The sequence below is a fragment of the Haliotis cracherodii genome, unplaced genomic scaffold (assembly GCF_022045235.1).
Source record: "Haliotis cracherodii isolate W230 unplaced genomic scaffold, xgHalCrac1.p SCAF_2, whole genome shotgun sequence".
NCBI classification, from domain to species: Eukaryota; Metazoa; Mollusca; class Gastropoda; order Lepetellida; family Haliotidae; genus Haliotis; species Haliotis cracherodii.
In genome coordinates, this window is record NW_027266275.1 from 65,271,959 (window position 1) to 65,289,867 (window position 17,909).

Sequence of the window (17,909 nt, forward strand, 5' to 3'; positions counted from 1 at the left end):
GTGTACAAGGAGACACCATTTTTCTAAAAGACACCAGTTTACAACAAGAAACCACTTTTCTAGAAGACACCAGTGTGCAAGGATACACCATTTTTCTAGAAGACACCAGTGTGCAAGGAGACAGCATTTTTCTAGGAGACACCATTGTACCAGAAGACACCAGTGTACACGGAGACACCATTGTTCTAGAAGACACCAGTGTACAAGGAGACACCATTGTTCTAGAAGACACCAGTGTACAAGGAGACACCATTTTTCTAGAAGACACCATTGTACCAGAAGACACCAGTGTACACGGATACACCATTGTTCTAGAAGACACCAGTGTACAAGGAGACACCATTTTTCTAGAAGACACCATTGTACCAGAAGACACCAGTGTACCAGGAGACACCATTGTTCTAGAAGAAACCATTGTACCAGAAGACACCAGTGTACACGGATACACCATTGTTCTAGAAGACACCAGTGTACAAGGAGACACCATTGTTCTAGAAGACACCAGTGCAAGGAGACACCATATTTCTAGAAGACACCATTGTACCAGAAGACACCAGTGTACCAGGAGACACCATTGTTCTAGAAGACACCATTGTACCAGAAGACACCAGTGTACAAGGAGACACCATTGTTCTAGAAGACACCATTGTACAAGGAGACACCATTGTTCTAGAAGACACCAGTGTACAAGGAGACACCATTTTTCTAAAAGACACCAGTTTACAACAAGACACCACTTTTCTAGAAGACACCAGTGTACAAGGATACACCATTGTTCTAGAAGACACCAGTGTACAAGGAAACACCATTGTTCTAGAAGACACCAGTGTACAAGGAGACACCATTGTACAAGGAGACACCATTGTACCAGAAGACACCAGTGTACAAGGAGACACCATTGTTCTAGAAGACACCAGTGTACAAGGAGACACCATTGTTCTAGAAGACACCAGTGTACAATGAGACACCATTGTTCTAGAAGACACCAGTGTACAAGGAGACACCATTGTACCAGAAGACACCAGTGTACAAGGAGACACCATTGTTCTAGAAGACACGAGTGTACAAGGAGACACCATTGTTCTAGAAGACACCATTGTACAAGGAGACACCATTGTACCAGGAGACACCATTGTTCTAGAAGACACCAGTGTACAAGGAGACACCATTGTTCTAGAAGACACCAGTGTACAAGGAGACACCATTTTTCTAGAAGACACAAGTGTACAACAAGACACTATTGTACCAGAAGACACCAGTGTGCAAGGAGACACCATTGTTCTAGAAGACACCAGTGTATTGGAACAAGCACTTTACAACGACGCGGATACAAGTAATTCTTAGAACAAATTTGTGTTCCTGCACAATATTCTGGTCTGGAGATTTCATAAGAAATCATGCATTATCATAACATATAGAAACCGACTCCAAACTTTCTTTTAGTCCAAATATTAGACCAAACAAATTCTATCAAATAATTGTATATTCGTTTTTTTTGGTTTTTTTCCTTCGCAAACATGTTTCTAGTAATTTCAAGAAATAATCTTTTGTCACTACACAAACAACTTTATTCTTACACTTTCTTTCAACGATAATAGAAAATAATAATCTAGATTCCTTGAGCATTCGAAGACCCTTTTTCCTTCTATCCATCTTATTTCATTCAATTATTGCGTGTCATGTTTTGACAAAGACATCAACAAATAGATTGTAATGAAAAAATACTTATCAGCAGGTCGACCCATTTATAACATGCGGAATGGTAAGATAAGACTTTCAAGAGAACAACGGTGACCCACATTCATGTCTTGGCAGTAGTGTGAAACTATGCCTGCCGTATTCCATATTGTTGTTTTCGTTATTCTAGTCATTAACGGATTGTTCGACAGAGGTAAGTTGGTATACTTGTGTTGACTTAGGCGGTAAAGATTAATGATTCTTATGATAAACGTTTATTTATGTATATTTCATATGTATGAGAGAATATAAATTGTATTCACAGTCTTATTAGAGTCGACAACTCGCACACATGCAAGTATATGTTTTTCGATATACAGGTTTGGTACACATACCAGCGAATATTCTCCCTCTAGTCATCAATTCCAATGCAGTATTTGCATGCATGCTTAGTTTGTTTGTTGTTTTGTAGCCGCACTAAGCAATATTACAGCTATACGATAGCGGTCTTTAGTGAGTTAGTGAGAGAGTATGGTTTCACGCCACTTTTAGCAACATTCCAGCAATATCAGGGCGTGAGACTTCAGAAATGGACTTCACACATGGGGAAAACCAGACAGTCCAGTGATCGATGTTATGCGAAACGATCTACGCCGTCGGGGTACGAGGGCACGCTATCAACAAGGTCACCGAGCCTGCATGTTTACAGCTTATGGGTCGTATTACATACACACACACGCACGCACGCACGCACGCACGCACGCACGCACGCACGCACGCACGCACGCATGCATGCATGCATGCATTCATTGGTGGTATATACATACTGCATTTTATTTTGTGCATTACTTTCAGTTGGTTGCAATAACCCACCATTGTTCAGAACAGGAAGTAACGTTCTAATCAAGCCGGAAAATACCCCAATGGGTAGGTTATATAAAGCTCACACAAATAACCTGCCACGATCCATTTATTGACATTTAGTATCAATTTATTATCAATCTTAAGAGGACTTGGGTATCCTTATATACTCTTGTATATAACTGTTCTATTGTTTACGAAAATATCCATGTATCCACTGCCCGGTGCGAAGCCTATATTAAATCTATAGCTGGTCATGAGCATCAAATACAACCTAGTACTCTAATCACAAAACAATCGTTGCCCAAAGCCTGTCTTAAGGCAGTATCTGTGTTGTCTATACTATTGAGTTGTCAGAGGGAGCCTGAAGGTGGTCTCTGTTCCAATGTTCCTACTTACTAGGGTCGGTGCTGCTAACCCTGACGGCCGCTGACAGTGATGGTCCCTCAGACTTGGTGTTCACAGTTGGGGATAAGGCGACGGGGGACCTGGTCAAGCTGGACCACGTAGCCAAGAAGAGTAATAACGAATGGACTGTTGATGTCGTCCTCAAAACACATCTGGACAGGGATTTTGTAAATAATACTGCAAACATATTTTAAAATAACGACACAACTTTTTTTAAATACTGTGTTGTTGCGAGTAGTTAAGACCTTGATTCATATTATATATCATGAATATTATATAATAATATATACACATTAAAAGTTAAAAGAGCAGGCAGTTGTGTTTACCACGGCCTATGAAGTATAGTGTTGGTTTAGACCTGATTATAAGGCGATGATATGTATTCCTAAACATGACTGAATGCCTGTAACGTATGACTATTTACCGTGATGACCTCAATAAACAAAAACGGAATGATTACACGCGCATTTTTCTTCAGCATTCCAGAACACGACACTTGACGTTTGAGGTTACGGACGGTGTCTACAAGGTACTGCTAATAATATTATAATGAAACAATTATTCAAGAAGATTGTAAACAGTTTTTGTAATAATTTTAAAAGCTGTAAATTCGGGGGCTGAATCTAGTCAGGCACCACGAAAGTAAGTCATGAGTGCATGTTACGTCAGGTCAAAGAATGAGTTTTCTGAATTGGTCGTATCTGCGTGTATTTTGTTCAGGAATGTATCCTGGTGTTTGTTTTGGTGGGATATGACTGCACGAATTTAACGTAGCTCGGTCAAGTTATTATTCAGTTTTGCCATAGTAATGTTATTGTTCTTATAATTTCAGATTCCAGTGCAGTTTAATTTAATTATTACGGATACCAACGACGAAACTCCACACTTCATCAATCTACCACATAAAATCACACTTTCAGAGGTTAGTGTATATAATATGATAACTAAAGATCACCATCTCCACTGCATCTTATCGACGCTATGATGTATCTGTACCATCTGTACCATATCTGTACCGGTGTCGCTCATATCTGTACCAGTGTCTCTCATATCTGTACCAGTGTCTCTCATATTTGTACCAGTGTCTCTCATATTTGTACCAGTGTCTCTCATATCTGTACCTGTGACTCTCATATCTGTACCAGTGTCTCCCATATCTGTACCAGTGTCTCCCATATCTGTACCAGTGTCTCTCATATCTGTACCAGTGTCTCTCATATTTGTACCAGTGTCTCTCATATATGTACCAGTACTCCCATATCTGTACCAGTGTCTCTCATATCTGTACCAGTGACTCCCATATCTGTACCAGTGTCTCCAATATCTGTACCAGTGTCTCTCATATCTGTACCAGTGTCTCTCATATCTGTACCAGTGTCTCTCATATCTGTACCAGTGTCTCTCATATCTGTACCAATGTCCCTCATATCTGTACCAGTGTCACTCATAGCTGTACCAGTGTCTCTAATATATGTACCAGTACTCCCATATCTGTACCAGTGTCTCTCATATCTGCACCAATGTCCCTCATATCTGTACCAGTGTCCCTCATATCTGTACCAGTGTCACTCATAGCTGTACCAGTGTCTCTAATATATATGTCAATCACACCGGGATGGGGATCGTGTGGCCAGACTAACATTACCATAGAGGATAGGGTGGTGAAAAGAAATTGGGTTTAACGTTGCGTTCAAGCCTTAGATTATTTCACTTTCATTTTTACGTACGTTCAAGCACGTGTGTGTATGGCTGCTTGTACGATTCCGGCATAGTTCTAGTCCACTGATGTACCTGGCCGCAGTTCAACACAGATACCCCACTCAGATATAGTAAACTTACCCCAGTACTTGTTTTATCCCCTTTATGCCGAGTGCCCGGCAGGGTAACTACAAGTATAATCTTCCAATGTATTTTGATATGACGCGACAATAAGATCGAACCTGCGAGCTTCCGCGCTCTGGGCAGACGCTCTGCACACGTTGAAGGCGGCCTTGGTATTTTAAAAGGGTAACCACACGTAAGCTGTTGTTTGTGTGCTCACGCTATCAACCACTTGTTTCTATGGGTCAGGTCCGAATTAGTCTTAGGTCGTGCACCATTACTGAATTCTTAAGGTACTATTCACTCACGATGACACGATGACGCACTATCAACAAAGTCATGGAACATGTTTATTCATATAGTTTAGACTATTTAACCCAGACTGTTACATATATAATGTTTCATTCTCACGGTGTTAGTGGCTTCACATTTAACCTTCTGTAATCCCATTCAAATGATTTGAATAAACATATTTCCAAACTATGAATTCGCGTTTTTGGCATTGTTAAATGCTCAAGAACTGTTTTATCCGTTCGATGCTATTTACTTATTTATGTACAATAATCACATCGGTAAACTACGGTTATAACGAACTCAAAGGGGCCATTAATTTTAGTTTGTAATAACCGTAGTTCGTTATAAGCAAGTGACAAGGACTAAAAAATAAGTTCATTTTATCGGTCAGTTTGTTTTAAGCGCGTTCGTTATAAACGTAGTTTACTGTACTTGTATAACATGTCATGCGAGGTGTGGGACTGGGCATGTATCTGTCCCGGGTCTGAATAATGTCTCTCTCTCTAAACACTACTGCATGAATACATATTTTGTTTCACCATCATATGATTCTTGGGGTTAGGATCAGCTCTGAATAACTTCTCCAATATTTCAGACAACTGCTGTGGGTACGGCCATCTACCAAGTGAATGCCACAGACGCTGACACTGGTCCTGGGGGAGTGATAACGTACTCACTACAAGTATATGCACTACTCGTCATTTCGTAGGGTATACTGTGGTGTGTGATAACGTACTCAGTACAAGTATATGCACTACTCGTCATTTCATAGGGTACACTCTGTGGGGTGATGACGTACTCACTACAAGTATATGCACTACTCGTCATTTCATAGGGTACTCTGTGGGGTGATGACGTACTCACTACAAGTATATGCACTACTCGTCATTTCATAGGGTATATTCTGGGAGAGTGATGACGTACTCACTACAAGTATATGCACTACTTACTCGTCATTTCATAGGGTATATTGTGGGGTGTGATAACGTACTCAGTACAAGTATATGCACTACTCGTCATTTCATAGGGTATACTGTGGGGTGTGATAACGTACTCAGTACAAGGATATGCACTACTCGTCATTTCATAGAGTACACTCTGTGGGGCGATGACGTACTCACTACAAGTATATGCACTACTCGTCATTTCATAGGGTATATTCTGGGAGAGTGATGACGTACTCACTACAAGTATATGCACTACTCGTCATTTCATAGGGTATATTGTGGGGTGTGATAACGTACTCAGTACAAGTATATGCACTACTCGTCTTTTCATAGGGTATACTGTGGGGTGTGATAACGTACTCAGTACAAGTATATGCACTACTCGTCATTTCATAGAATATACTCTTGGGGAGTGTATGTATTTCCATCAATGTCATTCTTTTATTTATTTATATATTTATATAGTATATGTATTTGGGAGTGTATGTATTTCCTTCAATGTCATACATTCATTTATTCATTCTTACATTCATTCATTTTTTTATTCATTTATTCATCACCTTAAACTGTTAGTAGACCAGGTGCAAATGTTTATTTCAAACCCCTCTTTGTCAGATAACAATATCTGTTATGTAAACCAATTCAGCTGAACATTATGTTTCTCCACATTCGAGAGAAACAATCTATCAGTTTCACACGTGATGTTACTGTCTAGACAGTCTCTTGAAATGGGCACAAGACAGTGAACAAATAGTGCCTTTAAATCAACTAGATATTGTGACCCAGTGCAAGAAAAACTACCAGGAATGGCCAGAGATGCACATGAAGCATGGTACTCCCCGTAGATCAGTGTCGTATTTGTCAACACGGACACATGTCATACATGCACAAGTTTTCCTGCTATTCTGTGGGAAGAGATACCCTGTGCTGGGTACGTGTGTACACAACTCAAGATTTAACCCTAATATCTCAGAAGAAGGATGCGCTTAGTGTTGCTGTGAGACCTTATCGCATTGTCATAGTATGAACCAGTTTCTTGCCAGTATCATCTGTTCTTATCATACTGCTGGGCTTTTCTGATAAGCTCTAGAAGATCCAGACCTCGGGGAGCACATATATATCACTGCATGTGTCATTGTGCTTGCTGAACACCTGTGCACTGTGCAACAATGTATGCCTCTGTCATCATAAGGCAATCAGAACCAGTTGTATTGATCGTTAGGGTAGTAATAACTGTTTAGGTTGCTTCAAGACATACGTTGCTCTCTCTCATGTTTTTACCTATCTTCTTTAAGAAGCACATAACTCAAACATTTTCTTTTTTTCATCGAATATATAAATCATTCTGGAGTATGGATTGAGATCTTATGGACACAATACATTTTTTCTAAAAAGATTTATTCAAGCTATTTCAAAATTTCTAATTTAAATTGTGTAGCAAGTTATGACATGGTCAAAGGTTAATATATATGAAAAAGAAAGAATATTTGAGGTTTGGTTCGCCCAATATGCGTTAAAATATGTGTTGGCAAGTAGTTTATTCAGTACGCGGTTAGAAGAGTGGTCGTTCTTTTCGCTATACAGCCCATTGCACACTAGATATATACATTTATCAATATATTGATATATACAGCTTTCCTTTTCATTTTGAAATAAAACGAAAACGAAAACAATTACAAAATGAATCGAAAATTCGGTCAGGTTTAAGGAGAATATAGGCTCGGGACACACCATTAATTCGCACGAGACAACAATCCGTAATTTCTTGTACCTGGCTGTACCTAGCTTCTATATATAACTGCTATACTGGTGAAATATTGCCGATGCAATGGTAATTCTATTTACTTTTATATGGAAAAAATACTTCACTATTTGTTTGATTAATGTTCCTGTTAATTTATAGTTGAGACAATAGGTTTGCTGTATTATACTTCTGTTACCAGCTGTCCGACGGAACGACCACGCCCTTCAGGATTGCAGCCGCTACAGGGGAGATAAAGCTTGGTGTCAAACTGGACTTTGAACAGCGGACTTCCTACAGCTGTAACATTACTGCAACGGTAGCCGACTCATTACGTTTCTACCCGTGAGGGTTCTTGGTCACACTATTACCGCTAGTAGCACATGCATACCGTAGGAGCTGACTCCAAGTAGAACAGGTTGCAGTGTGTGTCTCCGTACCCCGACAGGCGACTATGCTTGTCGTAAGAGGCGACTAACGGGATCGGGTGATCGGGTGGTCAGACTCGCTGACTTGGTTCATGCATGTCATCGTATCCCAATTGCGTTCATCAATGCTCACTGGGTTGTCTGGTTCATACTCGATTATTTACAGACCGCAGTCACATAGCTGGAATATTGTTGAGTACGGCGTTAAAATACGGCGTTAAAATACAAACAAACAAACAAAACGACAGAGTTGCTCATGCTGTCAATCACTGGATTGTCTGCCACCGGCTCGATTACATACAATCTGTCGTGATATTGCTGGCATACTGCTAACTGCGACGGAATATAAAATTTATTCACCCACTACTTTACTCAAGACGTAGCAGAAATAAAGAAACGTGTATGAGGTAGCTAACAAAAACAACTGTCCATGTTTTTAAGCAGTAATACACCCGTTAAGATCCGGGGTAGAATAGGTCTACAGCAACCCATGATTGCCGTAAATGGTGACTTTGCTTTTCGCAATAGGCCACTAACGGGATCGGGTGGTCAGGCTCGCTGACTTGGTTGATGCATGTACCTATCCCAATTGCGTGGATCGATGCTCATGATGTCAATCACTGGATTGTCTGGTCCAGACTCGATTATTTAGAGACCGTCGTCACATAGCTTGAATATTGCTGAGTGCGGCGTTAAACAACAAACAAAACAAAAATAAAACAAATAAATTGTAATAGTGGATGCTATGAGCCATAAATGTATGTAGCATCAAAAAGCTGACACCATCTTCTAAGCAAATTAGATCAGGAGTGTTTTGAAGTGTAGCCATCAGCTCAAAAACACCAATGCTTTTATTGTGTTCCGATTCGTTTCACAAGATAAGAAAACGAAATAAAGAGAAACAATATGCATGTACTTATGAATCACCCTGACGTTATGATGTCATCATATGTTTGCAAACATGACTTTACCCGATTTCTTTAAGAAATGAGCTTTATAAAAACATATGCAACTAACTTCGTAATTTCTTATGTTGAGACGCATTTGTTCAAAAACACTGACTGGCAAGCACACTTTTTCCAGCCCGTTGTGTAATAAATCTACAAATAAATCACAGCATGTCGCCTTTCAACATATAGGTAAATATAGGTTGTTACACAACACACACATCAAATGACATGTTTAGGGTAGGGACATATTATCTCTTTCTGATATTTCTCTGACCTGTATGCAATCTTCCCACCCTGCTGGCCAGTCGTCATCCTCTATCATTGTAAGGCTTAATGTTGCATGACTCACAGCACGCTATCAATGGAGAAAAACAGTAGAAATATGCATGTTTGGGTTTGTTGAAAGTCTGATATGTCATTAGAATAAACAATGTTTTAATTAAACTTGTTTCATTTATATAACACCACACCATAGTCATGGTATTCAAAGACATCCATTGCTGTCCTAGTTTCACAAGGTACACATGGGTCCCTATAAGTGATTACGAAAGGGGAACGGGTGGCCCCGTGAGATAAAACTGTGCAGAGTTGTGTCCCTTTCATGTTGCAGTGTCAGTGTACGTTTAACTCTCCAATCCACACTATAACACGCCGTAATATAAGTGAACTGTCCATCACATCAACTCATCAACACATTGCCAATGGACACTGTACAGCTCAAAGCGACCTTCCACGTCACTTGGACTATTTTTTTTACTACTGACGTTTACAGGATGGTGGCGGTCTAACGTCGACGTCAACGTTTGACGTTTCTGTGACAGATGCTCAGGACACTCCCCCTGTGTTTGAACGACCCTCATACACCGTCCGTATCTCAGAGAACGCTCTTGCGGTAAATATGTTTCGAGCCAATGTTTGTGTACAGCCGTCGTATATCAGGGAGGAAGTCAAGAAAGAGTTGTTTCTTTATTTGTAGCATGTCGGGACAAAGTCAGGAGTATTCAAAGAATACAGTCTTTAGTTTCTTCCCACTAAAATCCTTCTGGGTGTAATTTACTCCATCATCGGATCAATACTTTCTTAATGTTTGTTTACGGAGGTTAATTCTCGTTGTGGAATTCCGGAGCTCATATTAGAGGATGGTTGAAAATGTGAAAATATACCAAAAAAACACCAGCAACTTTCATCACACCATTGTGTTAATGTATGATTAGCGTTATTTCTATTTTTGAACACCCATAGCGTGGTTCTACTGTGTTATGACGGGACACTTAGTCGATTAGTTTAATTACATCCAATTTCGTCTTAGTAGAATCTGCTGATCATGGGTATGAATCCTAAATTCGATCCGATTATGAGCGTCAGTCTGTCAGCACATATACTCATGTTTTGTGGTGCCGCGGAATGGTAAATATCTTACAAACGCATCCCTTTGGGTTTTCGTAACTCGACTGTGCAACGGTAAACCTTCCCAAGATTTAATGGCATGACATTAAACGAGTGATTAATATCGCAGCAATCATGGTGGAGAAATTTCGAATTGGCCTCATTGTACCCATGTAAAGATTGAACCCTTGTCCTCGGTGCGACTGACAAACGCATTACCCACACACCAGCCCTCACTTGACACAGGCTAACAGTTCGGTTACAGCAATAAGAAATATCTATTCTCACATAATCTACTGCTGAGAGACGAGACTCGCTGAACCTTAGACTATAGGCCTAGCCATCACCTATTTTCTAAGTACATATGGTTTTAACTTTAACAACGTCGATGTTCCAATTGCATATACCAGGGTAGCGCTGTTGTGACAGTGAGGACAGAAGATGGCGACACTACATTGCAAAACAAGGTGGTCCTGGGCTTAGACACAGGCGAGTTTCAGTCAACAACATTACTCACAAAATGTACAGTCAACGTGCATTTATTATCTCTGCTATTTTTATACGAGTGAGTGAGTGAGTGAGTGAGTTGGGTTTAACGCCGGTTTTAACAGTGTTCCAGTCACGGTGTGTCAGCTTAATGTGGAAGGAAAGCCCGAAGTGATGCAGGTCTCAGACGTTTACCACTTCGGTGAAACCCATGTGCACGGGTCTGCTGCTGAACAACCTAGAAACATAATCGGGGCGAACCGGGATTCGAACCCACAATCATAGGTTTCTGGCGTGCCCAGGGGACGCAACTCTGCACAGCGAGTCTGGGCCACCCGTGCACCCTCATTTTTATAAGAATGTAACACAGTAACAACCATTTGTTACATCAGAATCAAATGGGTTATTACATACTAATGTGGGTTATATAAAGGCGTATCTGGCTACTGAGGTGCCGTTACAACTTCAACACAGTTCACCCTTCTAAACGTTATAATAGTCAACAGTAGTCAATGCCAGGCCAGGATCGTGCATGTTAATCTAGTAGCACGATTTGCCCTTTGCGAGGTTAAACCCCAAATCATTACACAACCAATGTATAATACTTGAAGATAAACTACGGGTTATATGCCAGTAGATAACACGTTATTTTGGACCCCGCTGTGGTAGTTCTGTGATAAAGTTATTCTTAGTTACCTTTATCTGAAAAACAACACGTTCAAGCGTCAGATAAAAGATTAGTTCATCAATTTGCCTTGTATGTACCGAGGTTCCGGGATCCCGTAGGCTTAATTTATTGTCACGAATGTGTTGAAACGTCATTACAATACTGACACATACTCTTACAGACGTGTCACTATATTCCTAGATACGGCAAATTCTAATGTTACGTGATAACCCATGATTATCTTTTCCAGGCCCTTGTACCAGTATCTTCAAAATTGACTCCAGTACAGGGGAGATAACTCTCACATCAAGTCCTGATAGAGAGGACGTCTTATTTAAAGACAACAATGGCGTCTGCATGCTGAACGTCACGGTAAGAGAAACCTTCAATCGCTTCTTTCATTAGGATGAGGGGGTAGCCTTGGATTTTGTCTAGAAATTAGACATTGTCCAGAGATTAGACATTTTTCCAGCTACAGCTTCAAACCAGATATTTTTTTAATTAAAACTATGGGCCTGAATATCTTTTTAAGATGAACACCTTGCACCTTGTAATTTTTGTGGCAGACAATTTCTATTTTTTCAACAGTCTGAAGCATAATTATTTTTAGCAAGAAATATCTAGGACTTTTTTTTCGATAAAATCCTAGCCGTCACTGAATCAGCGTCTTATCCATGATTGAAATGTTACAAACGTCATTTCTGCAAAAAATAATATAATATGATACTTTTCCAAGATAGATTGTAAGTAAAAGCACCGATACATAATTTCGTCTTCAACGTAATAGTGCGTGTTTCGGCCACCTGATACAGGCTACAGAGGACAGTGGTGACCGGCTACAGTATGGATTGTCGTCTTCATGGGTGATGGTGATGGTGTTTATCACTGACGTCAACGACAACCACCCTACGTTCAGTGCAGGGAAGGTAAAGGCGTACACGGCGAGGGATGTCCCCGAAGGTGCGCCGGTTGTCTTTGCACAACCCCAGTTTCTCACAGTTGTGGACGACGATAGGGTAAGGTAGCAACTATTTTCTTTAATTAGAGGGGTTTTATTAGACGGTGATTCCACTGAAAGATAGATTATTGGGGAGCCGTTGTTTGCTCTTTCAAAAAAAGGCTGTATTTTCTGGTCACCGTTAGATAAAGCGATCGTAGCAATATCACTATCGTAAGTCACGTAGATTAACATACTTTTGTGAAAAAATTGCCCTGTCACAGTATGTTATTTAAGAGACCTTCTTATCTTAACTTTTTTAGTAGTGTCCCAAAGGGTACTAACTGTGCCGGGCCGCTTCCAATACATTAAAATACACAGATATTAGTTTAAAGATATAGCTTTTGAGACACTACTGGTCAAGTGGAGACATGCAATTTGCGATCGACTTGAGGTGTCTGGAAACATTACCCGAGCATTATATAAACTTACTACCGATTTTTAAAGTTGAATTAGTGCGTGATGTTGTCATTGGTAGAATGCACAAACTGGATAGAGAAAACAGAATTGGAATTCGCCCATTCTGTACAAGCTTGTTGTCATTCAAAATATGGCTGCTCTACATGAAAAGTTGACAATGACAATGCTCAGATAACATAACCACATATGTTAGTAACAGGACCACTGCATTGTTTGATCAAAACCTGGCATTTATGACAAATGAGGGCACCATAAGAGGCATGTATGATAACTGTGGGAGAAATCCCTCAAAACGCGCATGAGTACCACGCAGTTTAGGCTTGACTCTAAATCCTTAGGACATTCTTCATTTGGACACGAGGCGGTCGGGTAGCCTAGAGGTTAAAGCGTTCGCTCGTCACGCCGAAGACCCGGGTTCGATTCCCGACATGGGTACAATGTGTGAAGCCCATTTCTGGTGTCCCCCGCCGTGATATTGCTGGAATATTGCTAAAAGCGGCGTAAAACCATACTCACTCATTTGGACATTGGATTGCAAAGTTCCTTAAAAATCTGTACTGAAAGAGATCGGCTGCAAGGTTCGGCAAATGTACCACCAAATGCCGTTCTTATCGTAATCTGTGGTCTAATGGTAGAGCGCCCGCCCGGAGAACGGAAGGTCCGGGTCGGGGTTCGATCTCTGGCCGTGTCATGCCAAAAGACGTTAAAAGATGGTACTTGTTGTTACCCTGTCTGGCGCTGGGCATTAAGGACTGGTCGGCTCGGAGTCAGTATACTGTGTCTGAGTGGGGTATTAATGTTAAACTGCGGCATGGTATCTAAGTGGGTTACCACAAAAATCGGCATCAGTCCGGACTAGTACACACAAAAGCAGCCACACACACACACACACACACGAACACACGAACACGAACACACACACGAACACACACATACATACACATGCACGTCTCTAAAAAAAGTGCAATAATCTTGGACGCGACGTTAACCCCCATTTCAACTCACCCATAATCAGATCATTGTCATTTTAGGTTTTCCTCCATATTGCCATTCTGAAACATGTCTCCCCCAAGCTCCAATCTTCCTTTCTTGTGTGCATGCCTTTGGTATAAGACATAGGTAGAACCTAGTTAACCGAGACGTCGCAATGCGTTGTGCATAGTTGCTGTCTTCGTCATGCCAGGGTGCGCTGGTCGTGGGTTCGAGTCCCTGTTTCGCCTCGTTAGTTTCTATATATTTGCGTCAGTTAGTGGTTTCCTCACATAAGAAACTGACAGGTCGTGATCAAACTGGAAATGTCAAATGTACCTCCTCACTTTCCTCCTCTCTACCAACAGGGCCCAAATGGCATCATGGAGATCTTCCTGCAGTCAATTGGCAACAAACACGACACCGTGTTTCAAGTATCGCCCCAGAGGGCGTATTCCCAGGCACAGATTTTCCTCAATGTGTTCAATGCTTCCGCACTGCGGACATATCCCTACGACGTAATTACAGTTGAGGTGGGTTACAAAGGCGCGATATTTACTACTATAACATACATCATTTCATTATTTTCGTATCCTTGATTTCATGATAATCACCTGTCTGAGCCTTTTCCGTATTGACATGGCATTATCCTCTATCCCATATTCTTATCATCTCTGCATTTCTTATATCCCAATATCTCTATACCATTATCTTCACAAACTGATTCACCTCCTCCGTTGTCTTGTGGTAGAGCGTCCGCCCGAGAGCGAAAGGACCGGGGTTCGATCCCCGGCCGCGTCATACCAAAAGACGTTAAAAGATGGTACTTGTTGTTACCCTGTCTGGCGTTTGGCATTAAGGGGCTAAAACAACACCGGTCGGCTCGGAGTCAGTATACTGTGTCTGAGTGGGGTATTCATGTTAAACTGCGGCATGGTATCTCAGTGAACTTTATACAAGCAGCCACACAAACATACACACGTACATGCACGTCGCTATATAAGTGCAATAATCTTGGATGCGACGTTAAACCCGATTTCACCTCAAAAACTGATTCCGTAACACTCATATCTCTATCCACGAATCAATTTATCCTTATATTGATAGCATAACATCTTATCCCAAAAAACTTTTCTTTTCAACATTCTGGTCTACCAATAGGTTTTACAACCAATTTCTTTTTTCGTTAACTACCGATTCAATATGCGGATAGTGTAGATAAATCATTCTTTACTCAATCACTGCATGTCCTTCATGTCAAGTGATGTTTGCCTTTTCCTCCATTGACAAATATCATCTGTATGTTACAGTAGATCTAGTTGGTGTTACTACAGTTCAGTGTTACAGTAGATCTAGTTGGTGTTACTACAGTTCAGTGTTACAGTAGATCTAGTTACTGTCACTACAGTTCAGTGTTACAGTAGATCTAGTTAGTGTCACTACAGTTAAGTGTTACAGTAGATCTAGTTGGTGTTACTACAGTTAAGTGTTACAGTAGATCTAGTTGGTGTTACTACAGTTCAGTGTTACAGTAGATCTAGTTACTGTCACTACAGTTCAGTGTTACAGTAGATCTAGTTAGTGTCACTACAGTTAAGTGTTACAGTAGATCTAGTTGGTGTTACTACAGTTAAGTGTTACAGTAGATCTAGTTGGTGTTACTACAGTTCAGTGTTACAGTAGATCTAGTTGGTGTCACTACAGTTAAGTGTTACAGTAGATCTAGTTAGTGTCACTACAGTTAAGTGTTACAGTAGATCTGGTTGGTGTTACTACAGTTCAGTGTTACAGTAGATCTAGTTAGTGTTACTACAGTTCAGTGTTACAGTAGATCTAGTTGGTGTTACTACAGTTCAGTGTTACAGTAGATCTAGTTGGTGTTACTACAGTTAAGTGTTACAGTAGATCTAGTTAGTGTCACTACAGTTAAGTGTTACAGTAGATCTAGTTAGTGTTACTACAGTTCAGTGTTACAGTAGAGCTAGTTGGTGTTACTACAGTTAAGTGTTACAGTAGATCTAGTTAGTGTTACTACAGTTAAGTGTTACAGTAGATCTAGTTAGTGTCACTACAGTTAAGTGTTACCGTAGAGCTAGTTGTTGTTACTACAGTTAAGTGTTACAGTAGATCTAGCTGGTGTTACTACAGTTCAGTATGTTACAGTTGAGCTACTTGGTGTCACTACAGTTCAGTATGTTACAGTAGAGCTACAGTTCAGTGTTACAGAAGAGCTACTTGGTGCGACTAAAGTTCATTGTTACAGTAGAACTAGTTAGTGTCACTACAGTTCAGTATGTGACAGTAGAGCTACCTGATGTCACTACAGTTCAGTGTTACAGTAGAGCTACCTGATGTCACTACTGTTCGGTGTTACTGTAGAGCTACCTGATGTCACTACAGTTCAGTGTTACAGTAGAGCTACTTGGTGTCACTACAGTTCAGTGTTACAGTAGATCTAGTTAGTGTCACTACAGTTCAGTGTTACAGTAGATCTAGTTGGTGTTACTACAGTTAAGTGTTACAGTAGATCTAGTTAGTGTCACTACAGTTAAGTGTTACAGTAGATCTAGTTAGTGTTACTACAGTTCAGTGTTACAGTAGAGCTAGTTGGTGTTACTACAGTTCAGTGTTACAGTAGAGCTACTTGGTGTCACTACAGTTCAGTGTTACAGTAGAACTAGTTAGTGTCACTACAGTTCAGTGTTACAATAGATCTACTTGTTGTTACTACAGTTCAATATGTTACAGCTGTACGCCAGAGAGACGTCATCATCGAGTCACGTCGCCATGGTGACGGTGTCAATCGACGTGCAGAACACCCAGTCCCAATGTAACCACGTTCCTGTGGTCGGCTGACGTGTTGGGGCGTACGGTAGAAATCATGTCTTGTCAGTTGAGAAGGGGTGGAGAGGGTGTACAGATGTATTCCTTCTTTCCTTCGTAAACTAGTCTGAATGTAACGAGAAGTTAACGGTGCTCCTTTGAATTAAAAGTGTTCCTGTAAACTAAAAGTGTTCTTATGAATTAAAGTGTTCCTGTGATAGAACAGGGTTTTCCTGTGAATAAATAGTATTCCTAACTTCATGCAAGGAAGCATTGAGATACTGCTATGACTACCAGACAGGATCAGTCAGTCAGTTCACTTGGGGGAGGAGTTATTGACTATCTCGTGGAAGGTCAGGTCCATACGTACTTATGGATGCAGGTTAGGGACAACCTCTAGAATGTAGACTTAAGAAAGTCTGGACTTCAGTGAGTGAGTTTAACGCCGCTTTTTACAGCATTCAAGGCATATCACGGAGTGTCAGCTTAATGTGGGAGGAAAGCCTGAAGTGATGCAGGTCTCAGACGTTTAACCATGAGCACGGGTATGGTGCTGACAAACCTAGGAACATAATTGGGGCGAACCGAGATTCGAACCCATAATCATAGGTTCCTGGCGTGCCCAAGGGACGCAACTCTGCATAGCGAATCGCGGCGCCTTAGACGTCTTGGCCACACTTGCAATAAAGTCAAAGCCTCAAATATTTATACTGTACCCGTCCTTTCGTATTCCTTTGGTGTTGGTGATTGGACGAAACAAGAAGTTCAGGGTATTGACACCCTCACACGAAGAATCATGTCAGGCAATATATCCCACCAACCTCGATCTTCCCTCAGTAGCTTATATTTACAAATTATAATGGGAGGGCGTGATTAATGTGGAGGCTCTTCGTGATTATTTGTCTGATGATCCTCTTGTGAAGCATGTCAAGACTCATGATGAGAAAAAGACATTCCATAGTTTCCTTTAACGAGCCAAGGATGTTGGACATGAACCAGTGTTGAATTTGTTGTTGGTTCTGTGCTGGACGGTA

At 40.8% G+C, this 17,909-nt stretch overlaps 1 protein-coding gene across 1 annotated transcript; it reads left to right on the plus strand.

The window, feature by feature from the left end:
- The first annotated feature begins 1,791 nt into the window (after nucleotides 1-1,791).
- Nucleotides 1,792-17,063, plus strand: LOC139469433 (cadherin-related family member 1-like). The gene is made up of 13 exons (XM_071251599.1): nucleotides 1,792-1,891; nucleotides 2,533-2,604; nucleotides 2,941-3,113; nucleotides 3,425-3,475; nucleotides 3,779-3,868; nucleotides 5,657-5,743; nucleotides 7,952-8,068; nucleotides 9,900-10,019; nucleotides 10,924-11,002; nucleotides 11,917-12,038; nucleotides 12,479-12,682; nucleotides 14,421-14,585; nucleotides 16,801-17,063. The coding sequence occupies exons 1-13, from the start codon at nucleotides 1,828-1,830 to the stop codon at nucleotides 16,906-16,908; spliced, it is 1,452 nt and encodes a 483-aa protein (XP_071107700.1). The 5' UTR covers nucleotides 1,792-1,827; the 3' UTR covers nucleotides 16,909-17,063.
- The last annotated feature ends 846 nt before the right edge of the window (nucleotides 17,064-17,909 follow it).

Bases quoted from the DNA above. Each gene is read 5' to 3' on its own strand.
- LOC139469433 (XM_071251599.1), top strand. From the start codon at position 1,828: ATGCCTGCCGTATTCCATATTGTTGTTTTCGTTATTCTAGTCATTAAC. The intron at 1,892-2,532 runs GTAAGTTGGTAT...CATTACTTTCAG, and splicing joins TAACGGATTGTTCGACAGAG to TTGGTTGCAATAACCCACCA. The intron at 14,586-16,800 runs GTGGGTTACAAA...AATATGTTACAG, and splicing joins ACGACGTAATTACAGTTGAG to CTGTACGCCAGAGAGACGTC.